General features: G+C 55.8%; 8 protein-coding genes across 8 annotated transcripts; 5 read left to right on the top strand and 3 right to left on the bottom strand.

Annotated features, from left to right (window-relative positions):
- Positions 1-29: 29 nt before the first annotated feature.
- On the top strand, positions 30-4,927 carry ACRALDRAFT_1059709 (uncharacterized protein). The gene is made up of 4 exons (XM_071016089.1): positions 30-721; positions 785-3,323; positions 3,390-4,314; positions 4,399-4,927. Exons 1-4 carry the CDS (start codon positions 680-682, stop codon positions 4,487-4,489), a joined length of 3,597 nt encoding a protein of 1,198 aa, XP_070879521.1. The 5' UTR covers positions 30-679; the 3' UTR covers positions 4,490-4,927.
- A 390-nt stretch (positions 4,928-5,317) lies between these two features.
- On the bottom strand, positions 5,318-6,764 carry ACRALDRAFT_1053801 (uncharacterized protein; the record flags this gene model as incomplete). The annotated part of the gene is made up of 2 exons (XM_071015793.1): positions 5,318-6,387; positions 6,476-6,764. The coding sequence occupies 2 exons, from the start codon at positions 6,762-6,764 to the stop codon at positions 5,318-5,320; spliced, it is 1,359 nt and encodes a 452-aa protein (XP_070879520.1).
- A 576-nt stretch (positions 6,765-7,340) lies between these two features.
- ACRALDRAFT_205560 (uncharacterized protein) lies at positions 7,341-9,383 on the top strand (the record flags this gene model as incomplete). The annotated part of the gene is made up of 18 exons (XM_071021748.1): positions 7,341-7,537; positions 7,570-7,596; positions 7,630-7,665; positions 7,734-7,784; positions 7,900-8,028; positions 8,059-8,077; positions 8,123-8,153; positions 8,237-8,336; positions 8,371-8,519; positions 8,547-8,636; positions 8,680-8,710; positions 8,744-8,808; positions 8,845-8,870; positions 8,909-9,047; positions 9,077-9,086; positions 9,125-9,138; positions 9,215-9,251; positions 9,287-9,383. The coding sequence occupies 18 exons, from the start codon at positions 7,341-7,343 to the stop codon at positions 9,381-9,383; spliced, it is 1,248 nt and encodes a 415-aa protein (XP_070879519.1).
- On the bottom strand, positions 9,202-13,031 carry ACRALDRAFT_1078805 (uncharacterized protein). The gene is made up of 2 exons (XM_071018815.1): positions 12,681-13,031; positions 9,202-12,616 (listed from the first exon to the last, which is right to left on the bottom strand). Exons 1-2 carry the CDS (start codon positions 12,968-12,970, stop codon positions 9,871-9,873), a joined length of 3,036 nt encoding a protein of 1,011 aa, XP_070879518.1. The 5' UTR covers positions 12,971-13,031; the 3' UTR covers positions 9,202-9,870.
- Positions 13,032-14,249: 1,218 nt separating this feature from the next.
- On the top strand, positions 14,250-15,911 carry ACRALDRAFT_2081737 (uncharacterized protein; the record flags this gene model as incomplete). Its single annotated transcript, XM_071022407.1, has 5 exons — positions 14,250-14,328; positions 14,544-14,815; positions 14,881-15,029; positions 15,115-15,358; positions 15,420-15,911. Coding segments are annotated over 5 exons (1,236 nt in total), but the record flags the coding sequence as incomplete, so codon positions are not given.
- A 945-nt stretch (positions 15,912-16,856) lies between these two features.
- Positions 16,857-19,125, top strand: ACRALDRAFT_2050738 (uncharacterized protein). Its single transcript, XM_071021591.1, has one exon. It carries the CDS (start codon positions 17,289-17,291, stop codon positions 18,870-18,872), a length of 1,584 nt encoding a protein of 527 aa, XP_070879516.1. The 5' UTR covers positions 16,857-17,288; the 3' UTR covers positions 18,873-19,125.
- Positions 19,126-19,943: 818 nt separating this feature from the next.
- On the top strand, positions 19,944-21,044 carry ACRALDRAFT_2092548 (uncharacterized protein; the record flags this gene model as incomplete). The annotated part of the gene is made up of 1 exon (XM_071022593.1): positions 19,944-21,044. The coding sequence occupies one exon, from the start codon at positions 19,944-19,946 to the stop codon at positions 21,042-21,044; it is 1,101 nt and encodes a 366-aa protein (XP_070879515.1).
- Positions 21,045-21,269: 225 nt separating this feature from the next.
- ACRALDRAFT_2015520 (uncharacterized protein) lies at positions 21,270-22,613 on the bottom strand (the record flags this gene model as incomplete). The annotated part of the gene is made up of 1 exon (XM_071019806.1): positions 21,270-22,613. The coding sequence occupies one exon, from the start codon at positions 22,611-22,613 to the stop codon at positions 21,270-21,272; it is 1,344 nt and encodes a 447-aa protein (XP_070879514.1).
- Between the last annotated feature and the right edge of the window lie 558 nt (positions 22,614-23,171).

Below are 23,171 nucleotides of genomic sequence, written 5' to 3'. Positions count from 1 at the left end.
CTTCTCCCTTCCTCATATCCAGGCCTGTATTGGGAGTTTGTCGCCCCAAAACATATCGACCACATTATCTCCACGAAGCTGGCAAGGGACACCGACAATGCGCTACGGGATACTGTCGCTCCCTGGATTCAACTGATTTCAAGTGCCAAGCCAGCAGTGGCCATTCCATTACCTACTTCTGTCCCGACGACAGCACCAGCACCCCGTCATCGCAGGCTTTGCACCCGATGCTTGTCCTCTGATCCCCCGAAGAATTAGCACAACAAAGCGTCAGCCAGCCTCAGATCGAGTGGAAGCGTCACTTCATTATGCCGAGACCTGCATCAAGACTACGACAGAAACTCTTCCCCACGCCGTCTCTCGTTCCCAGTTCAGGCCCAACTCTAGCTCGAACCATCGCTCTGCGTCATCCCAGGGCCTCTGCGCGCTGCACCCATTTCCTTGCCGCGTCTTTTGCCGTTTCTTCATCATCGCCTGCTGCCTCGGAGCTTTACCAGCGAGACAGCCTCCACAGGGGACGATAGGAACCCCGTCACGCCGGCTTATTTCCATTCCCCTCATGATAGGAGAGCGGGCTTCTGCGAAGCTAGGATTATGGTCATTCTGGTTCTGAGACTTTCCTCCACTCTTTAGGTTCTTGTTGGCTTACCGGCTTGATCGACTCCGTTGCGTCTTCGTCATGGCGTCCCCTGACATGAACGGGCTAGATGGCTCGTCCATCGTGAGTTGTTAATTCCCCATTTCGACCGATCCCCTCTCGTTTTACTTACCACTTCACTTGCAGAGACCCGTCTCCTCCCTCCGAGCCAAGTTCGAGAACATGCACATGAATACCTCTTCCGAGCCGAGCTCAGGCCCAACGCCCCCACGGGCGTTGTCTCCTTCCCCGAAACCAGATCAGCCTCGAGATGTACGGACACCCCAAGAAACCCCTCATGGAATGCGACCACCACCCCCCAAACCACGGGTTGACCGTCTTCTCACCCCCGCAACACACCATCCTCTACCACAGCAGGAGCTGGCTTCTCGCTTACCCGGCCGTGCCGGGGCCCCTCCGCCTCCCTTGAGCCCCAAGCCCGTTAGGCCGCCCCCTTCGGTCATGGTCCAACCGCCCTTGTCTCCACCGAAAGCCCTGGGCATGAGACCGTCTCAGAATGAATCTGCTACCTTCTTAAACCCCGATTCCGTCGTATCAGCACCTGCATCTCCCGTGGTCCCTCCACGGCCCCTCAGGTCGCCGAGCCCTTCAAGGACTGTCCGCGAACCTAGGCCGGCACACAAGCCAAATCCCACCTCCAACTCCAATTCCAATCCGACCAAAGCTCCATCGCCTCCTCCCCCCCGAAGATCCGCAGAGCTGCGAAGGGAAAGAGAATCCAGGCAACCACCTCCGCCGCCGGTTAGCCGGGGCGCAAAACCAAAGCCCTTGGTTCCCCCGCAGTCGCATGTCCCACCCCACGTTGATCACGTGCGCGCAGTACCCGACCCCAGGAAACCGTCTCGAGAGGGAACATCGCCCTTCGGCAGCCCGCCCACTAGCCCGGGAAGCACAAACGGCGAAATACCCCCGCTACCTGCGAGGCCCAAGTCGTATGTTGTGCAGCCAGACGTGCCACGCCCAAAGGTAGCAGACATTGGGTTCAAACCGCCGCCTTTGCATCACTCCCTGCTGCCGAGGAAACATCGCGAGAATGGGGTGGCCGACGCTGCCAGAGATCGAATTACAGTGTCCCAGTTAACTGGCGAAGAGGCGCCGCCTGCGCTACCTTCGCGACCGCAAACTGTGCCCGAGCCCACTGCCGTTCAGGAGACTCAGAGCTACGCCATGAAACCGCCGCCCCGGCCGCCACGCCTCGCCACAGTACCGGTCTTAACCCGCGAGGTTCCCTCTGCGCCGAAACGGGTAGTGTCCACGCCCACCTCGCAGATTCTCCCTCCCCCGGGTCCGATACCGGGACGCTCGAACACCGTGGTGGAACGGACATCAGATCGGAGCGCCGCCCAGGAAGTTCGACCGTCGGTGCATCATTCCATACCTACTCTCTCGACGCCTACCACCACCTCCCAGCCACCGAGCTCGAAACCTGAGGTAACAATCTCTGGATACCCAGATCCTTCGAACATAAACCGTAGACCACCATACATCAAGCAAGGGGCCCACGAGTTGGCGACTAAATACGATACACGTCTGTTCGACGTGTGCGGCGACTTGGTGTGTACCACGGGCCTTCTCACCCGACTATGGAACGTCCGCGATGGAGAGATGTTGATGAGTCTTTCCCACGGAGAAGGTGTCAGGGCCACGGCACTGGCATTCAAACCAGGCGCCAACGTCGACGAGGAAGGCAAACGCTTGTGGATTGGGAATAATGCTGGTGAGATTATGGAAGTTGATGTTGCCACACAAAGTGTGGTGGCCAAGAAGGGCAATGTCCACGCCCGCCACGAAGTCGTCAAGATTTATCGGCATTACAACGAGCTCTGGACACTGGATGAATACGGCACCATAGCCGTCTGGGGACCCGATGACGAACACACGCCAAACCTGGACAGGAACCCGCATCAAATCTACCGAGTCCCCAAAAATCATACGTTCTCCATGGTGATAGGAAGCGAGCTGTGGCATGCGACAGGCAAGGAGATTCGCGTCTTTGCGCCAACCATGGCCGGCGAGACGCAGTTTCAGGTTCTCGTACGGCCGCTCATGCAGGATAACGCAGGAGACGTCTCTTCTGGGACTCTCCTCCGGTCGCAGCCAGGAAAAGCCTTCTTCGGCCACAGTGATGGGAAGATCAGCGTATACAGCACCAGGGACTACTCTTGCGTCGCCGTCCACAACATCACTAGCTTCAAAATCAATACGCTGACCGGTGTGGGCAATTATTTATGGGCAGGCTTCAACAACGGCAAGGTCTGCGTATACGACATCGAACCCACGCCCTGGTTAATCAAGAAGGAGTGGCAAGCTCACGAAAACCCCGTGGTCAAGATTGCGACGGACCCTTCGAGCGTGTACAGACTCAACCGGCTACAGGTCGTCTCCCTTGGGGCCGACAACATGCTCCGGTTGTGGGATGGGCTGCTGCAAGACGACTGGTATGAGGCCCACATGAAGGCCCATGAACCCAGCTTCTGTCATTTCGAGGATTTGAATGTCATGGCGATGACCTGGAATGCCGGGGCGTCAACACCGCACAGCCTCCGATACTCGGACGAAGACTCCGCCTTTATTCCCAATCTTCTGCAGTACAGCGGCTCACCAGACATCATAGTGTTTAGCTTCCAAGAACTCGTTGACTTGGAAGACAAGACCGCGACAGCTAGTAAGTAAATCCTTCGCAACTATGAGGGGGAGCCCCTAGGGACAAACTGCTAAGACATGGGACCAGAACGCTTCCTCAAATCCAAGAAGAAGGAAGGTTCAGACCAGGAGCGCATGAGCCATCAATATCGCAACTGGCGCGATTTTCTCCTCAAGAGCCTTGACGACTATATGCCGCGCGAGGACCTGTACCATCTGCTTCATACATCTACGCTTGTCGGTCTGTTCACGTGCATCTTTGTCAAGGCCTCGATACGCGATCGAATCCGGCAATTGAGCTCGTCGGAGGTCAAGCGCGGCATGGGCGGACTCCACGGCAACAAGGGCGCCATTATCGTGCGATTCCTAGTCGACGACACATCCATGTGTTTCATCAACTGTCATCTTGCCGCGGGACAATCCCAGGCGAATAGCCGCCACAACGACGTTGCTGCGATTCTGGATGCCCAGCCCTTCACCGTCGAGCGGGACCCCGAGACGCGCATCAACAGCTATGTGGGCGGCGGAGACGGCTCCATGATCCTCGACCACGAGCTCTGCCTGCTCCATGGCGACCTGAATTACCGAGTCGACACCATGTCCCGGGATACCGTCGTCATAGCCGTGAAGCAGAACAACCTCGCCAAGCTCCTGGAACGCGACCAGCTACTTGTCGCGCGGCGCCGCAACCCCGGCTTCCGGCTGCGGGCTTTCGACGAGATGCCCATCACTTTTGCGCCGACGTACAAGTACGACGTAGGGACCGACACGTTCGACACGAGCGAGAAGCGCCGCTCCCCGGCGTGGTGCGACCGGCTGCTCTACCGCGGCGGCGGCAGGATCAAGCAGCTCGATTATAGCCGGCACGAGGTCCGCGTCTCGGACCATCGACCTGTCACGGGTCGGTTCAAGTTTACGGTGAAGCGGATCGACCCCAAATCTCGCGCCAAGACGTGGATGGACTGCCAGGCTAGGTTTGAGGAGGTTCGGGAGAAGGAGGCCTTGGAGGAGAAGTACGTTTTGCACCCTTTTTTTTCCCCCACCAGCTAGACCGGTTTCGCAAGGTTGTTTGATCATCGTGTACTAACTATGCATAGGATGGCCTACTTGACGAGGGTAATCGGCTATGACAAGGCCACGGCACAGAGTCTCGTTTCTCGGAGAGATCGGAGTCCCAGTCGACGCTAGGGTTAAAACGGGAATGATCATGGCAAAATAAGTATCTGCATACAACGGAAAGCAACTGCACCGTTAGCGCTTAATGGTCCGTTAGGGACGGTATGGTTTGACGAGAGATATGGCAAGCCGACGGTATGACGAGCGGAAACGGTTGGGAGGTAGCGTTGGTGTGTTAGAGCGGTCATGTGGATGGAAAGAAAAGAGAGCCCATTCCTGGACAGTCGGAACTCCATCGTTTGGATGGCAGCTCCTCGCGATACGTCGAGAGGCGGGGGCTTATTATTCCGACACAAGACGAAAGGAGATGGAAGGACGTGATCGGAACACGTAGGTGATTAAAACTGCATCGCATGCATAGATAGACCAGTCATACTTCCCAGTCGGTAATTAATACAGCGGCCGTCGTGCAAAGGCTAGCGATAGGAATATTCCGCCTGATCGATTGGCATCTCGTGTTTATAAAATGATTGGGCCTTTTCTCCGGAACCGACTTGGTTCGTTTCTTACTTCTCAGGAACACAAAAGAGGAAGGGAAAAATGCCTATTGTAAGGGAACATATTACCATCACATCACTTCGGGCTCATTGTCGGCTCTCGCAAGCGTGTCGTCTCCGTAGGAGGAACCAGACAAAAAAGACTTAACAAGAAAGACAGACTATTGCCACTCCGTGTCTAAATAACTAGTGACCTGACAAACATGGAATTATTTTGCCCATGATCCATTTTCCAACTTTTCCGTTCATACACTCTTCCAGCTTCTATCCGTTGCAACGAAGGGAAACAGAAACGAAAACGTAAGAACAAAGAGCCTCTCCCACGAAAAGAAAGCTGGCAGACCTAGAGGCCGAGAAGAGCCTTGGCCCCAGGGTCGCTGCAGATGTAGATAACGTCATGTTCGTCGGAGAAGCCGTTGAACTTGGTGGCAGAGCACTTGGTGTAAGCGCCCATATCCTCAAAGTACAGCCAGTCGCCGACATCGAGCTCATGCTCGAACGAGATACTCTCCGTGATGCGGTCAATGCCGTCACAAGTGGGTCCCCACACCGAGTAGCGGATCCCCTGGCCCTCGGGGCACGCGTTGGCCGATGGGAGGTCGTGGAAGATGCTCTTGCCAGCGCGCAAGATCTTGGCAACGGGATGCTGGTGGTCGAACATGATGCTTGAAAAGTTGCCGTAGAGGCCGTCGTTGATGTAGACCATGTAGCTCTTGTTGTTCACGGCCGTAGGGTCTTCGACGGTACGACGGGCAATGACGTTGCAGGCAATCGTGAAGGCCGAGGAGACGTAGTAGCGGCCGGGCTCGGCGATGATGCTGACGTTCCTGTTGGGCGGGAAGTACTCGTCCAGGGCCTCGCGAAGAACGGCCGCCATGTCCTCAAAGGTATCGCCGCAAAACCCGCCGCCAATGTCGAGCACCTTCATGTTGAAACCGTAGGCACGGCCCTGCTCAAACACCTCGTAGGCATCATAGACAGCCTTGTAGAATGCCATCGGGTCGGAGGCACCGGAGCCGACGTGGAAGCTGACGCCGACGACGTTCAGACCAAGATCCTTGGCGACAGAGAGGAGGCCACTCGTGTGCTCCTTGGCGGCGCCGAACTTCATGCTCAGGCGGCAGAGGCTCGATTCGTCGTCGGTCATGATGCGTAGGTAGAGCTCGGCCTCGGGGAAGAGTTTGGCAATCTTGTAGAGTTCGTCGGCGTTGTCGAACGTCATCTGCTTGACGCCCTGGGCCTTGGCGTAGCGCACGTACGAGTTGGTCTTGCAGGGCTGGGCGTAGATGATGCGCTCAGGGGCCAAGCCCATCTTGATAATCTGCTCGACCTCCCACTTGGAAGCACAGTCGAAGCCAGTGCCGAGAGCCGCCAGGAGCTCAAGGACCTTGGGATCGGGGTTGCACTTGACGGCTGGGCAGCGAGTTAGTTTCTGATTCCAAAGTCGCGCCTCCTCTCGTCGACGGAATATCGCGAGCAGCGGAATGGACCGGGAACTCACCATAGAACGGCTTAACGCGGGGAAGGTTGAGTTTCCAGCGCATGTGCTGTCGGTAGACCTCGCCAAGGTCAGCGACGAAGAAGGTATCTTCTTCGCCCGGGCTGCACAACTCGGGATCGATGCTCTCAACGCGGCGGCGGAGAGCATCGCCGATCATCTGCTTGGGGCTGATCACGCCATGATTGAAGGTTTTATGGTCGCCATAATGACTCGTCTTGAGGACGTGATGGTAACTACGATCAAAATTGATGGTAGCCGGGGCGATATGCTCGATGGCGACAGTTGCCATTACCATATCCTAGGTAGTCGAATGGAGGTGAAAAGCCGGGTTGGGCAAGTGGGCAGAAGTGCGGTATGAGTTGCGACGGGAGTTGTACGCGTTTCCGGTGCTTGGATATGTCGGTACTCTCACGTTAGACGAGAGAGGATAGTTGTCAAAAAGCTCGGGTGTTTAGGGCACGTGTTACGGGGGTCGGAAACGGTAGCAAACTGGTCCCTCAGTGACTTGACGAGGCCTCCTCGACTCTCCCTCAGCGAGAGGAAGAGACTCAGAACCCGTCCTATGCGGCAGCTGGTGGGGGTCCGAAACGATGGGAGGCGTCTGGTAGTGCAAACCGCCGAACAAGGAGTCGAGCGTGTACTTAGACGACCTCAGCAGCAGGTGGAGGAATGTCGTTGACGATGTGGAAGCAGTTTCGGAGGCTGAAATCTTGATCACTAACGAAGATCTCGGCCACGAAAGCCGTTTTGTCGGGGGGGCCTTTGAGACGACCAAAGGCCAAGTCGGAAATGGTTCAGGAGGGAATCTTCGCTGGCTTGAAGATCTGTCATGTTGACCGTTTGTTAGCCAGCTTCCTTATCCGAGATGAAAGGGAATTTTCTGGACATTGGTGTGAAGAGGCGACAAGTTGGTGCGGGAACCGAGGTGTCACTCCAGATGAGTCGACAGCGGATGTCCAGGGGCGGCCAGCCAGTTGGACATTGCGCGACCATGGGCCATTCACACCTGTTGTTCGTCCCGCACCCTATTTCCCTCCCTCAAATTGTATTTCTCGCCGTGAAGTGACCAGAGTGTCACGCAAGCAATTTTCGAGTGGCGACGAGGGCATGTCTCGAAGAATGTGATGACCGACCGTACTTACCCGTCTGTTTAGTCCAGTTTCGACGCTCGAACTGGTTTATGAGATTGCGTCCGGATGAAATGTCGTAGCGACCTCTAGAGGTTGGGGGTTCCGTATGGCAAACGCCGTTTCGTGAGAGCAATGTTGAGAAGAGGGGGAAAAAAAGGTGACGAGGTGAAGTCGGAGCTGTGAGTGTCATAAAGCTTTGTGGCGGGGGAGGAGCATGGAGCCTTTTTATTAGGTCTAGGAATAGTGGGGCTGGTGTTCCTGAAAATCAACCACACACAAAATTTTGACCCGTAGGTGCTGCAGATACCTATTGTTTCGTACCAGCACCGTCATCCGGCCCACGCGATACTGTACTCTGCAGGTACTTGGCGAGTTAGTTCCAACTTTTTTTCGATGCCCCACCTTCTCAAGCCAATTACTTTTGTGAGATTGGCATTTCTCAGCGTCCCAAAGCTCCATCAACCAGGTCATGGTGAGTATCTCGACCTGCCAAAAGGTGCTAATTGTGTGTACGGAGATTGTACTTGATACAAAGAGCAACGAAAATGGTTCTCGACGCTTCGGTTCTTCCAAATAGATAGCTCTTAGCCAATCGGTAAGTCGCTCTTAGCATGTACGAGTACATGCCTAGGAGGCGTTTCCCCAATGGAGATGGGGGGCCTCAACTTGCACGCGAGCAACGCGTCTTTCATCCTCCTCCATCTTCTTTGCCAGCACCATATCGAGATGCGGTGAAACGCCCTCGGGGCTCAATTCAGCCTTTAGCTATGATAGGCTTGCTCCTTCCTCCTGCCTAAACGCACCGCGATCCCACATTTCATCTCAACAACCCACCGTTCGACGACGCTATCGACATAACGCATCAAACAAACCCGTTCTGGCCCACTTGCGGCATCAGACCGTAACTTCTTTCGGTGTGCGGCACCTACACACCAGAAAAGTTTCCCTCCCCCCGCCGTCGGCTTATTCTCGGCACCTTATCTTTCCCTTCTCCATTCTTTCCTTTCCCCCCTATTTTTTTCGCTTCGCCGGTGAAAGAAAAGAGTGCGCCATGTGCAACTGGTGACCAATGAGCTGCATACGAAGTACGTACTGTAAAGTTCCAGTCATGTAGTATCACGATGCATATGGGCTGCAGTTGCAGTGACAGAGTACTTCAAAGTCCGGACGGGGCCCTCTTCACCAGCAGCATGACAATGGCAGGTGTCGTAGAAATTCCCTCACGCTGTTGATTCGGAGGTCATAATCCGCTTTTTAGCCTGATTGTGAGATGTTGTAGGAAGGACAGGAAGGCAGTTGGTAGTGGAGCGAATACGATGTGGGTGGCTCCCTCGCTCGTTTTTTTTTTTTTTTTTTTCCGAGCGATGGTTCTGGCCTCGATACCAAAGCAGCACACTCCAATACGTCTACTGATCACACGGTATACATTGCCAGGCCAAAATGTTTGTCACTTTGCATGCCATCATAATAGGGCTCGAGATGTGTTTCAAGGGCTCCGACGTTATAGGTTGAACGAAAGTAGGTCGGACGAAAGTTGGCAGAAAGGATCCTGTAGTTTTTTTTTTTTTTTTTTTTTTTTTTTTTTTTTTTTTTTTTGGTTCTGCCAAAGACGGCCCGCGTGGTGACGTAGGTGGGTACTTCCATTGGTGGCCTTTACCCTAACGTCCCCACCGCAGCCGAGCCCAGCCCAGCCTTCCTTACAATTCCAGCCTGCTTGCCCTCCTCTCGTCACCACTCATTCAAACGAGATACCCATCGTGCTGGACAACGCTATCTAAGACGTACAATGAGGATCATGCAACCGCAACAGTTAAAAGGTGCATCTATGTATGTACTCTGCTCTATAGTCCAACGTTCCAAAGCTGAGGAAGTCGGCTCTGAAGGAGCGAGCCCGCCGGTTGCGCCACTTCACCCAGCCAGGCAGGCTGGGTGAGGGAGCCCCCAAGCGTCCGATGTGGTTTGTTCTCGCGTTGTGTGGTGGTCTCTCAGCCATGGAGAAGTAAAGGCAGAGAGACGTATCGTATCTGAACGCTGAAGTGGGCATGGGACAACTTCAAAAAATAGGAACGCGAAATCGGGAGAAGGGGGTATATATCGTACAATATGTTAGTACATGTGTAAAAGTACAAGGAGGCAGCAGGGAGGTAGGAGCATTTGCTGATGCTCCCCCGATTCGAGAGTGACCGTAACGAATTCCGCAGGCGTGTCCCGCTTGTGATACTTCGCCGCCGCCGTTGGTGACATAGTCGACTGCTGTCTGCGCATCTAATCCGCGTTCTTGATGTTCATCTCATGAACGGCCCAGGTCCCGTCAACCCAAGGCCTCTTCTCTCCCAAAAACGCCACACGCTCATCGCCCTTCTTGAGGGCGTCCACGATGTACTGTTGTGCGACTTCGCGGACCTGGTCTTTGGAGACGTCGAGCAACTGCTCACGACGCTTCTGCTTCATCTCTTCCGTGATGCCGGACAGGAAGAGTCCCATCCCTTCCTCGTTCACCGAGCGTGGCGCATCGACGCCTTGGAAGACCGAAATCTTGGCCTCTTCAATATCGCGGTCTGTCCATTGCTTGTCCACAGCCCACTGCCCGGCGTTGCGCATGATGGACAAGGTGTTCTGCGGGTTAGGATCGCGGTACGAGTAGAAGCCGAACAGACCGTCCAAGGGGCGCGAGTAGGCTCCGCCGCCATAAGCACCGCCCTTCTCCCGAATCTCATGGTGGAGATGCTTGTGCGTCAGGAGCTTGGCCAGGATTTGGAGAGGGGCACCTTCCTGGGACGTGTACGACGTGGTGGGCAGAGCGAGGGAGCCATAATACACCTGGTACGGCAGTGGGAAGAAGGATTTGATATCCTTAGCAAAGCTTGCCGGTTGGGCCGCAGGCAGGGATGCTGCCTGGGTGGGAGTAGATGACATGAACTTTGCCAGTGCGGAAGCGTTCTGCTCTACGCTTTCCGTCCCGCATGTCAGGGCCGTTCGGATATTTCCGCCTGCGAGCGCGAGTTGCTGGATCTTCTTCAGCTTCTCAATCACGTCCACCAACCCGTCGGACTCGGGCCTGTTGGCCAGAGATGTCACCAGCTTCACCTGTGACAGACCGCCAATCTGCTGTCGGAGCCAGGCGTTGCGGGTCAGCCCAGCCTCGGCGAAACCGCGAGCAAATTGGTGGCCGGACGAGGCAATGTCGTTGACAACCCCGTCAGCGGACGCCTGGAGGAGCTGACGGATCCTCTGCCCTGCCTCAGGACTGTCAAAGTCCGTCTCTTGGATCAATTTGCGCAAAAGATCGAACATGGCTGGGACGTTTCGGTCCAGCGCCATTCCCGCGAAGATAATGCCCTCTGTGGCTACGCGGAAGTCAACGGGCGATGGCGTAGAGTGATACCCAACAGACATGCCTCCGGTCTTGAGTTTGATCATGTCCTCGAGCTGCTCCATGCTCATGTCTTTGGTACCCAGGCGCATGATACTGTCTGTAAACAGTGGGATAAGTTCCCGCAGATCGTCGGGCAGGTTCTCCAAGGTATTGACAGCGCGGAAGTAAGTCAAGCCGTTGGTGGGAGCTTCGTGCCACTGGATCTTGACTCCACTGGTCGTGTCGTGGCGCACCTGGACAGGTGCCTTCACCCTAGGGATATCCTGAACATGGACTGTAGGCAGGCAGGACAGGTCCTCCGTGTTAGACTTTCCCTGCTCCGCCAACAGCGCAAGCTCGCGTTCTTCGAATCGCTTGCGAGCTTCGGCTTCACCGCCGGCCTTCTCCGACGCTTCTTGAATTTTGGCCGCGAGTCTGGCCTGCTCCTCCCGTACCAGGTCCTCACCGTATGTCGCAGAAGGTGCCATGGTAAACGTCAACGTGTTGTCGTTCAGCAAGTACCTATCAATGAGTCCTTCGAGATAGTCACCCTCGGCGAGCTTAGCCTCGAAGGCCGAAATCGTCTCGTTCCAGGCCAGAGAATCGAAGGGATCGACACCAGAGAACCACTTGGACTTTAGCCTGTGCAAGAGAGACATTCCGAAATTGGCAGTCTTATGCTTGAGGGCCAGCTCGAGCTGGTGGAGAGAGCCATCTATCTTGGTCCTGTCGAACCCAGTCTGGCGGACGTCTTTGAGTATACGGTGTACTTCAGACTTCAGACGCGGCACATCGGCTTCTTGAACGCCGGTCAGGCCAACGGAGAAAATGCCCATTTTGCCAGAGCTGTCGTAACCGGCATTGGGGCTGAAGTCGGTCCCGAGTCCCGACTCGACTAAACCCCGGTAGAGAGGGGATCCGTAACCATCCATCAGCAAGGTGGACAGCAGTGCCAGGGAAAACGACTCGAGAACATTAGAAGTATCCCCCATGGTCCATGACACGGACGTCTTGAATTGGCGGTCGGGCGCTACCAGGGGATCCAGGGGCCCGGAGATGACGTGCTCGCGAGGTCCACTGCTCAAGTCAATGGGCAGGTGGTTGATGTGGGAGTCGGGTATCCTATCGAACGCATCTAGCCGTGCGTTCACCTCCTTCAAGTGGTCCTCAAGGGACATATCGCCGTATGTGAAGATTTTGGCGTTGCTGGGATGATAGTGCTGGGCGTGATACTCCCGGAGCTGTTCGTACGTCAAGTCGGTGATTTTCTGTGGGTCGCCGCCAGAGTTGTTGATGTCAGGGAAAATCTCGTCTTGAAACCGAATATAGAACAGATAGCCTGCATCGGACATCTGGCCCTTCATCTCGTTGTAGACAACACCCTTGAAGACAAGCTTGCTGTCGTCGGGCGTGGCCTCGCTAGACTGGAGAGCTTGGGGATTTTCGGGCCCTATCCTCCAGCCTTCTTGAGTGAAATCCGTCCGATTGAGTAGCGGGTGTAAAGTGGCGTCCATATATACCGACATGAGGTTCTTGAAGTCTTGCGAGTTGGTAGTAGCAAAAGGGTAGAACGTGTGGTCGGAGGCAGTGAACGCGTTCATGAAGTTGGACAGGGTTCGCGGAAGCATCTTGAAGAACGGGTCGCGAATGGGATATCTGTGTTTCTCCTGGTAAGCAGCGGGTTCGTGACTCGTTGAAAAATGCATCGATATCAACTCACTTCTGGCTGCCGCAGAGCGTGGTGTGCTCCAAGATATGGGGCACGCCTGTATCATCCGGAGGGTTTGTCTTGAAGCCGATGGAGAACACATTGTTGCTATCATCCCGCGCAATATGCAGATAATCCGCGCCAGTTTTATCATGCTGAAGGTGAAGCGCCGTGAGCTTCAACTCAGGAACATGCTTGGACCGTAGGAGAGTGAAGCCATGGAGCTTCTCGCCGGGTTTGGGACACTGGCTGAGCTCGGTCACAGCCCTTCGAGCCGCGTTGGTTGCGGCGTTGCGCAGCATCTTGAATCACGAGGTTGAAGGACTAGGCACTCAGATTGGCCACCACCATCGGCAATACAACAAAAATGAGAATAGAGACGGTATATGGTCCCAAATGTTGAAGCATCGACAAGCTACGAAACCCCTTGAGCGCGACGGATTCAACGGCAAGAGCACCCACCTGCAGCTGAGGTACTGTCGCGCCACAGTGGATCAGGAAAGCACAGGGAAACCAGGCTCCTGAAATTTCTTCCCACGCTAATTAGTTGTACCATGCTAGTCGTGGGTACCTACCCCCAGTAATATGAGTACTCATACAACAAAGTACCTTGTACCTTTTGTACCCAACGGATACTCGAAAGTGGGCGGTCGCATGCCTGTCTAAGACTATACCGCATATGGTGATACACTAGTGTATGAAAAGGCTAACTAGTCTCCTACTGAAGAAATTAATGAGAATATATAGTCTTAACGTGGTATGGTAATTGTATATCGAGTCTCGAGTCCTTATAACTGATTTATTAAGGCCTATTCTCTTATCCGGTGAATTTCGAGGGACAACTTCGTACGATGTTTCTATGGGTGCCCCACATTATCCGTCCAATCCTACTCTGTTTCGGCATACAACACCATTCGTTTGCATCCGCAGCTTCCGTCCCTCTATTCGGGCCCAGAGGGCAGGCACCATTTACCAAAGCGGGAGTTATCTAATACTCTGTACACTACCTGAATCGAGTCTGCGCACCTGACCTCATGCTTCCGTTCCCTCTTCAATCGAAATCGACGCCCAAATCTTGCGAAAAGGACGAGCGAATTGATACATAAACGCACAGCATAGCAGACGCAGAACTTGCATCCTTCGTAGATGACACAACTTGCGTCCTCACCACATCAACTTTGATTTCCGCATTGCGCTTTCGGCGCCGTGTTCCCATTTTTTCGTCCCGCCAGTCCCTAGACGAACAGCCCGTCTCCCATCCCACCGAGTAGCGAGGAAGGCGTAGGCGGATGCACGAACTGTCCGACAACACGTCTGCAGACTCGAGTTAGGATATACGGATAACAGCCGAGGGCGACAGTGTGGGTGGGCGTCACAGAAAAACCGTTACCTCGAGCATCGGTGCATTCGACGCACGAGTATATACAATAGAACCAACCACTCTCTTCTTCCACCAAATTTTACGCCATGTCAGGGACCTCGGTCGATTCGGGGGTGCCGAATGGCCAAAACCATGCAGGCACTGCTACGCCAAAGAAGACCAAGCAGCAGCAAAAGAGTCTTAAGGCGGTCGACGCGAATGCGTCTAAGCTCCTCAAACACAGAATCGCTCAGCTAGAGCAGGATGCTGCGGGGGAGAAAGACCAAGAAGCTGAGATTGGTGAGTGGGTAATAACCTCTGTTTTGTTGGTTCTTGTGTTGCGCGTTCATCTTCGTACGGGGCCTGCTGCTGCCCATACGGCTCAAAGGCTGCTTCTATACTCACTGCCTTGTGCGAATGCCGGCTGGAGACATATTAACCGGGACTACAACAAAGACTTTCATTTCAGGGATACCGACCTACCTAGTTCATGGCTGACAGGGTAACCATTATAGAACGAGAAGTCAAGCGTGCGAATAGGGAGATGATGCAACAGGTGTCCAAGATGAACGACATGCAAAAGATCGAACACCTTACGCGTAGATCAAGTGAGCTCCTTGCAGAAATGCGACGGATGGAGCGAGAGAACCAAAAGAACAAGAAGAGAGGCGATACACTTCAAAAAGAGAAAGATGCAAACCGCACCGAACTCAGCAAGACTGTCGGTCTAAAGGATAAGCTGGAGAAGCTCTGTCGAGAGCTCCAGAAGGACAACAACAAATATAAGGTGTGGCGCCCACGCATTGTATCATGTGGCTTCTGTCAATCTATCTTTGGCTAACCTGATGGCAGAACGACAACAAGACGCTCCAAGACAACCTCAAGCACAACACGGCAGCCTACGATGAAAAGTACGCGGCCCTCCTGGGTAAGCTAGAAGGCATCCAGGAAGAAAAAGACCATCCGCGAAAGCAGGTAGTCGACATGAATATCGAGACACTGTATGTGGCCACTAACTCTTACCAACATCACCTGCGCATTTCCAAGCGGGGTACAGTTTCGGGGTGGACTAACAGCAAAGCAAAGGTTCCGGAACCGGTTCAAATCGTTTATCGAGCAATACGAGCTGCGCGAGTTGCACTTCCACTCACAGATGCGGACCAAGGAGCTGGAGGTGCAGTATCATATGGCCCGGTATGAGCGAGAGAGGAAGAATGCCGAGGCGGAGGCAACTAAGGCACGGCAACTCCAGGAGCAGGTGCGGACTTTCTCCAAGACGGAGACGGAACTCAGGAATCAACTCAACATTTACGTTGAGAAATTCAAACAGGTACGTGGACGGAACAGGGTGCCCCATGCCCGACCCAGTTCCCTTCGGCTAATGGGCCAAGGTTGAGGATACCCTGAACAACAGTAACGATTTGTTTCTCACGTTTCGGAAGGAAATGGAGGAGATGTCCAAAAAGACCAAGAGGCTTGAGAAGGAGAACGAAATTCTGAAGCGAAGACACGAGGCGACCAACGCCAGCATCATCAGCATGGCCGAGGAACGCGAGGGGATGCGGAACAGGACCGTCGAAGCCACGAAGAAGGCCGAGAAGCTCATCAGTATCATCGAGCAGATGCAGCAACAGGGTCGCAAAGTGCCTCCTGCCATGACGGCGACGCTGGAGAGCTGCTATGACGACAACAACGGCCATGGCGTGGAGGGGGAAGAGGGGAGCGAATACTCGGACGAGGAGGACGACGAGGATCATAGCGAAGAATTCGACGACGACACGGAAGAGGAACTGCAGCCCGAGGTGCAGCCGCAGGCCACGGAGACCGCGCCAGCTTCGCGACCGTATGGCCCAGAACGGCCACCCGTTCCGGCGGCGATTCCGCAAGCCGCGACCAACGGCCACTAGGAGGAGATGGAACGCCGCATGTCGGGGGCCCAACTGGGAGACGGGGATGCGAGTGGATGATCAAGACCAGACTATGTGGTGACAGTCTGCTAGTCGCGCACTCCAAACCGGCTATGACATGGGCCGCAGGGACGCATCTGCTCTGATTCAGCGGCAGAGATTTCTGCTGCTGCTGCTGGTGGTGGAAAACAACGGCAATCAGAGTTGTCTGGTCAGAGTTGTAATAGACTCCAGACGAGGACAATGGTAGCTACCCCGGCGACACACAATGCACGCCTATATTACACTGGATGGCTTGGCACCCGTATCGACTCTACTGGGTATATATGCGTGTCAGACGTTCACAACGTGTCGACATGGCGTCCTATGCGGTTTGGACACTGCGTCTACACGTTACGCTGATTGGTTTTGGATTTGGGTATGGCCAACATCTTGGGTACTTGGGCCTCGGTGGACATATCTTGCGAGGATGTCCAGGACTGGGCGCATGCTTTATCAATATGCGCAATTCTGTACCATTGGCATTGCTCTATATCAGACGACAACAGGTGGTCAACTGACGCCTGCTCCACGGCCACCTCGGGGCTGATTCGCTGTGTCACAGTTGTCTACCGTGTATTATGATAAATTAGGCGTATTGTCCTAACAAATAAACTTATCCTGCGATTCTTTAGACCCGGACAGGAAACATTGCGTCTTGCTGTAGAATTCGTGCCGTTCAGTCTCTTCTCTTTGTTCATGGAGACGACGAAATCGAGTCGATATCAACTGGTGGGTGACGTGCGGGACCCGGACTCCACAGTCCGTGCCAGAATGGTCAACCTGCCACCTCTGCTCCCACTTGGTCAGATCTGCTGCTATGACGAAAGTCCAATATTGAGACCGGAGGGATACTATCCAAAGCAGCTTCCAACAGGGCACATTACTCGGCTACCTTCACCTGTGCTGGACTTTGACCATTGGCCTCATATCTACCTTCGGAGGCGGCGGCACATCGACCAGCGCCGATTCGAACCCGCGTCTGTCCGTGGCGTCTTCTTTGAATCATCTGTCGCCTCGTCCATTGGATTCCTTCTTTCCGACACGTCCCATTCGATCCGTCTCCATCTTGAGGAAGAACGCCCACAGAGTCGAATTCAATGCGCTACTATGACCGAATCGGGTCGTTGACGTTCTGGGCGGCACCTACGTAAAACATCGCGTCTCGCATCGACTTCCATTTTCCTCGAGAGCGCCAACTCTTTATCGACACCCGGTCATATCTCGTCGAAACCTCCGTTGTCTCGTCACCGAGTCGCCACACCCTTGATCTCCTCCCCGCCGTCGATCCTACCACACATTATCGCCATCATCATGACGTTCTTCGAAGACCCACGACTCCGACAAAGCTGGAACCGCATATCATACAACGCCGGCGAGGTAACAGAGACGGCAGCTGCGGGTATCTGGTCTTTCCAGCACCACTATGTCAACCCGTGTCTCGTCTCCCTCGCGGCCTGCCTCGAACAATGCACGACGCCCTGTCTCGGAGACCGCGAAGAGCGTGCGCGCCGGCGCCGGGAGAGGGAACGGGCGCGGGGCCGGGCCGAGTACGTGTTCGATTTTTACGACGATTGGTACGCCGAGGACGAATTCGAGGGCGGAGCCGGCGGCAGCACCGGCGGCGGTATACTGGGCGGCTGGGGCGAGGAGCACTGGGATAGGTTGCTGGCGGGCACGGGATCGCAGCGGCGGCACCACGGGGACCACGGGGCCCTGCAGGAACAGCCCAAGCGAAGGAGGGGGATGAGCATGGGCTACGGCACGCGGGGCGGGCGGCGGCTGGGGAGCGCGGACCAAGATCCCACCATCATCCCCAGCACGCAGCCGATCGGGTTCCTGGGCCGGTTGCCGTGGAAGCTGGGCAAGACGCTGCGATACAGGCCCAGCGCGGCGGATCTCCAGGACCACCCGCGACAGCACGGCGATCCGGGCTACCAGGCGAGTGCGGGAGAGGACGAGCCGCTGCTGCTGGATGGGCACAGGGAAGACTCGGACGATGAAGGCGCAGGTGGTTTCGGTGGGACGGGGGCGGCCAACCGGACCACGGGGGGCGGCAGGAATCGAAGCGGCACGACGGGGTCGGGGGACACGTCGGACTCGTACCGGTCGCGGGGTGATTTGTTCCCCAGCGACGGGGAGGGCGACGAAGACGCGGTGCCTCTGGACGACGAGTTTGCCATGGTTCTGGCCAAGGTGGGGGGTACGGGGACGGGGGACGATAGGAGTAGTGGGAAGAGTGGGCGGACGCGTAGCAGCAAGGGCAAGCGGAGGGCGAGGACCGGGTCGACGTCGCGGCCGGTGTCGCGGACGGTGTCGGGGGCGACGATCAATTCGACGCACTCGGAGGCCAGCACGGTGGGACTGGGCCATAGTTCGACGGGAAGCATTCCGGCGTCCCCCGAGGCGGTGAGAATACCGTCGATGGAGGATCTGCAGGTTGAGGAAGGCAAGCTACGGAAGGAAGAGGAGGAAGAAGTGATAAGGAAGCGGAGGGCGGCGGCGGCATTGGCGATTGAGCGGGGGTTAAGGGCGCGAGCTGGCCCGGGGTCGGCTCAGCAGCCACGAACGCCGGCGACGGAGACGACAAGCGGCGACACTGAGGCTCGTACTGGAGAGGAAGGGGAGCCGAAAGGTGTCGAAGAGGAGAAAGCACCACAACAGCCGCCATGGGTCGACGTCGACCGGTCCGGTCTACAGTCAAACAAGGACCAAGGACCCCACGGGGTAGAGGATACGGCAGAGACATTACGAGCGGCAGCAGAAGCAGTAACGGAAACAGTAACAACAGCAACAACAACAGCAGCAACGGAATTAATGGCGGCCCCCGCGGACGACGCAGAGGGCAGCAGGTCTTCAGAAAGCTTCGTACCAGCACGGCTCCCGCAATTCAGGTAGACGGCAGCGCAACACCTGCTTAGAAAGAGGACGAGGCGAGGTTTTCCATTCAAAGTACATAGGTTAGGGAGACTTGAGGCGGGAGATGGTAGATGCGTGTATATATGGGTATCATCTAACGGTCGATGGGTTTGAGCAATCACGGCGATGAATGTATGTATGAGTACGGAGGCGACGAGGATCGGTGGGCATGGTTCAGACACGCCCATTCCATACAATAATGGGATTGAAGGACGTTTATTCGACAGGGAAGAGATGTCGCCCGATGGATGCGGATTAGAGGCTTAATTGGGCGATCATGGCAGAAAAAACGCTGGATCTTGTCACGCGACGTCTGCCTTGATCCAGCTCACCTAGTAATTAATAGGTCTTGATAGCTACCTAGTTTATCCCGTCACCTGGTCTCAGGCTCGGGAATCGAAATCAAAGCATCTTGAGTGTATATACTGATAATTCGAAGAAATCCAGTCGAGGCTGATCAGTCCTGGACTACAGACGTGAAGCCGCCGGAGATTGAGGTACTGTACTTCGCCGTACAGTGCATCGTCGTACCCTATACGTACTTCGTTCTTCCTCCCCAGGGCTAAATCACGAGGAAGTCGCCGGGCCGAGGCACAACTGAACTTGGGGAAGGGACCGCGGGATGCAGTTTCCCCAGCTATTCATTGCCCCGCAAAATGAGGGACAAGGGGGTTTCATGTGGAGAGCTCCTTCCCAAACCACGCCGTTTCGAGATATACATAGACACTGTACCACGCCAGCTGCTCCCAGACCAAACCTCCCACCGGACATCACATCCCCTGTAATATCCCCCATTCCCTTTTCTCCTTCTCCAAGTAGTTTCCCATCTTTGCATATCATTTGCTGAACCACGTCTATACACCGATATTACCACCTTAGTTTCAACAACAGCACACCGTCCTTCATCTACACGAAAGACTTGCTGAGAGTTCAGCTTCCTGTGCATATAATCCCCCGGCATCGCCCTTCCATCCGTCAAGCCACGAGACATCTCGATACCCTCGCTCTTGTCGTAACCATCGTAACCGCCTGTACAAACAAATCTTCACCATGGCAGCACCCCCGGCGTCTTCTAACCCAGCTCGTGGTCCCATCACCACCCCGCTGACCTCTCTTCTGGGCATCTCACATCCCATCCTCCTTGCCGGCATGGCCCGGACTTCCGGTGGCCTGCTCGCCGCTGCTGTATCTAATGCTGGCGGGCTCGGCGTCATCGGGGGCTTCCAGTATACCCCGGACCAGCTCCGCGATATCGTCGCCGAGCTTAAAGCCAACCTACGTGATCCCTCGCTGCCCTTTGGCATCGATCTTGCCCTGCCCCAGCTTGGCGGCTCGGCTCGCAAGACGAACCATGATTACACCGGTGGGAAACTAGACGAGCTCATCGACATCACCATCGAGTCGGGCGCTCGCCTCTTTGTCTCCGCCGTAGGCGTACCCCCCCGTGCTGTCATCGACCGCCTCCACGCCGCCGGCATCCTCGTCATGAACATGGTGGGCCATCCGCGTCACGCAGTCAAGGCTCTCGACCTAGGCGTCGACATTGTCTGCGCCCAAGGCGGCGAGGGCGGTGGTCATACCGGCGATATAGCCAACTCGGTCCTCATCCCCGCCGTTGTCGACGTCGCTCGTGCCTACCGGCCACCCATGCTCGGCGGTCAACCCGCCCTCGTCGTCGCTGCCGGAGGCATCTTGGGTGGCCGCTCCCTCGCTGCATCGCTCATGCAGGGCGCCGCCGGCGTCTGGGTTGGCACGCGCTTCGTTGCCTCCGTCGAGGCCGGTTGCTCCGAGGCCCATAAGCAGGCCGTCGTCTCGTGTGACTTTGACGGCACGGAGCGGACCCTCGTCCTTTCGGGCCGTCCTCTCCGCATGAAGACCAATGACTACATCCGCCGCTGGCACCAGAACCCGGAGCGCATCCGGGAGCTCTGCGACAAGGGCATCGTCCCCATTGAATACGACTTTGAGCAGGGCAATGACGTAGACTTGCCCCATCTCATGGGTCAAGTCGCCGGTGCCATCACCAAGATCCAGCCGGCCGCTGAAATTGTGGACGAGATGGTTGCCGAGGCCGTCGAGAGTCTCAAGTTGGCAAACACCTACCTTGGAGAGGGCAGTGGTGGTCAACACGCCGGCAAGAGCAAGCTATGAACGCCGGTCGCAGAACGGCCGGCGCTGCACAACCTCTCTCTCCCTCCCCTTACACAACCATATACCCGCACAATGCAGGACTAAGCAATAATACGAGGACGAGATGCCTAATTCAAATGACAAGAATTCTTGGGCGCTAGCTGGCCTGGCTCTCTTCGCCATACCCCTTTCACAGTATTGCTTCTTGTTGTCAATAGGCCCCCGTCACCCCTTTCTCTCCTTGTGTCAGAGGTGGCCAAAACAATGCTGGAAAGTCCAGTACGGTGCCAACATACAATAGATGGGCAGTCTGAAACAAATAAAAACCGACACACGCAACGCCATCATGCCTCTGTACCACGCCTCGTCCTTCCACGCATCAGGGTCTTCGATCTTCCCAAACCGCAACTGCGCACCCGGCGGGAAGCCCACCCCACCACCACTCACCATCGCTATCAGCTCAGGACATCCCCTTACCGCCAACACCGGCCCCACACGCCCGTAGAACTGCTCGAGACTTGTCCCCCTACTTATTAAATCCTCCAGCAGGCCTCCTGGGTTGACGCCTTCTCTCTCCCACCTCGCGGGTTCGTACACCGCAATCCGTGTCCGAGGGCCCGGCATCGTCCGCGCCTCCTGCTTGGACGACGATCCCAGCCGGTGCTTCCTAAACACCAACGTCACCGTCTCCAGCCTCTTGAGGTGGTGGAACTGCGTGGGCAGGTCCCCCCAGATGAGCGGACGCAGCGGTGGTCGCCACTCACCCCCTGGCAGCCAGGCAATCAACCTCACGATCAATCGGGCGTGGAGCCTTCTCCGCATCATCGAACCGGGAGGCGGCGGATCTTCTCGTTCCCATCGGCACCGCTGTCGCAGCGAGGGCTCGTCCACCAGCAGGGCGACGTGCCGCGCTCGCGCGATGGGCGCGAACTTGGGTTGAGAAAACGCCTTGACTAAAAGGGCGTCACGGAGCGGGATGACCGCCGTGTCATGCGTGGGGCTGAAAAGCTTCGGGCTCGTTTCAGCGTCCCATTGCTTCTTTACGCTGCTGCCCCAACTCCTCCGCTCTTTGATCTTCATCTTTTCTTCGTCGTTTTCCCTTGCGCGTGGCGCCGGCGGTCCTCGGCCGTACAGGTGCCACATGGCCGCCGCACGAGCCTCGCGGTTCACCTGGAGCAGCGAAACATTATGGAAAGAGGCCTTCAGCGTATTGATCACAAACGGCGGCCCGAAGACATCTTCCCTGGGCAAGGGGCGCCATTGCGCCCAGTCGGTCCGAGGATGCGCGAAGCTCACCACGCGTTCGGGCATGGCGAGCGACCATATGTGCAACCGTAGCTCGGCTGGTAAACGTGGGAAAGGATGGAACGTTTTCGCAGGACGCCGAAGCATGTGTTGTTCGGGACCACGGTTCTGTTTCGCGGCTGCGTCGTCTTCACCTTTGCGGCATGCATTCCGCCGCGTTTTGTTTCTCCGAAAGGGCTTCACACAGCTCGCGCAAAAGTTCCGGCTCTGCACCTTGAGGGTATCGACGGCCTTCCGGAGCCGCCGTTGAAGGCAACTAAGCGTCTTTTTTCCATTCTTCGACATGGTTCCGAATCTAGAGTCAGGAACGGGACGGGAATAAGAAGGGTAAAAGGGGCGGGGGAGGAAGAGAGAGCAATATTAGGGAAGAGACAGCGCCGTCATCCGGCAAGTGTCTTTTCAGTAGACATCAGGGGGAAAGATCACCGGAAAAAGACTCGAAGAACATGAATGGAATACTCTGTCATTATCTACTCATTAAAGTGCGGGGTGCTCCGTATTACGTGTGGAAGGCGGACATGTTGACCTTTTGTAGTCGATGTCAAGCAAGGCCGTACTTGGGGCCGTGAGACGAGCCGCCCGGCAAGACACTGGCTTCGGGAGCGGCGGCACAATGCGCGGAGCGGCGGCGGAGGCGCCCCATCATCCAGCCACAAACACACACAATGCCCCTTCGTAGTGTTTGGTCTTTTCCCCGGCACCCGAGAGTCTGGCGTAAGTATGAATAGGACTGCAGTCTGCAGACCAGAGTGTCTTGGGTGGTCTACAATCGGGGAATTTCCACCTCTGGCTTGACTTTGACATCGTGTTCGATATGCGAACGATGGTTCAGGGGAGAATGAA

This window comes from Sodiomyces alcalophilus, assembly GCF_042370955.1.
Source record: "Sodiomyces alcalophilus JCM 7366 unplaced genomic scaffold ACRALscaffold_1, whole genome shotgun sequence".
Classification (NCBI taxonomy): domain Eukaryota; kingdom Fungi; phylum Ascomycota; class Sordariomycetes; order Glomerellales; family Plectosphaerellaceae; genus Sodiomyces; species Sodiomyces alcalophilus.
Note: the sequence above shows the minus strand (reverse complement) of the source record. Positions and strands in the feature narration are given on the sequence as shown.

Bases quoted from the DNA above. Each gene is read 5' to 3' on its own strand.
- ACRALDRAFT_1059709 (XM_071016089.1), top strand. From the start codon at position 680: ATGGCGTCCCCTGACATGAACGGGCTAGATGGCTCGTCCATC. The intron at 3,324-3,389 runs GTAAGTAAATCC...ACATGGGACCAG, and splicing joins AGACAAGACCGCGACAGCTA to AACGCTTCCTCAAATCCAAG. The intron at 4,315-4,398 runs GTACGTTTTGCA...AACTATGCATAG, and splicing joins AAGGAGGCCTTGGAGGAGAA to GATGGCCTACTTGACGAGGG.
- ACRALDRAFT_1078805 (XM_071018815.1), bottom strand. From the start codon at position 12,970: ATGCTGCGCAACGCCGCAACCAACGCGGCTCGAAGGGCTGTGACCGAG. The intron at 12,617-12,680 runs GTGAGTTGATAT...GGAGAAACACAG, and splicing joins ACGCTCTGCGGCAGCCAGAA to ATATCCCATTCGCGACCCGT.
- ACRALDRAFT_2050738 (XM_071021591.1), top strand. From the start codon at position 17,289: ATGACGTTCTTCGAAGACCCACGACTCCGACAAAGCTGGAACCGCATA.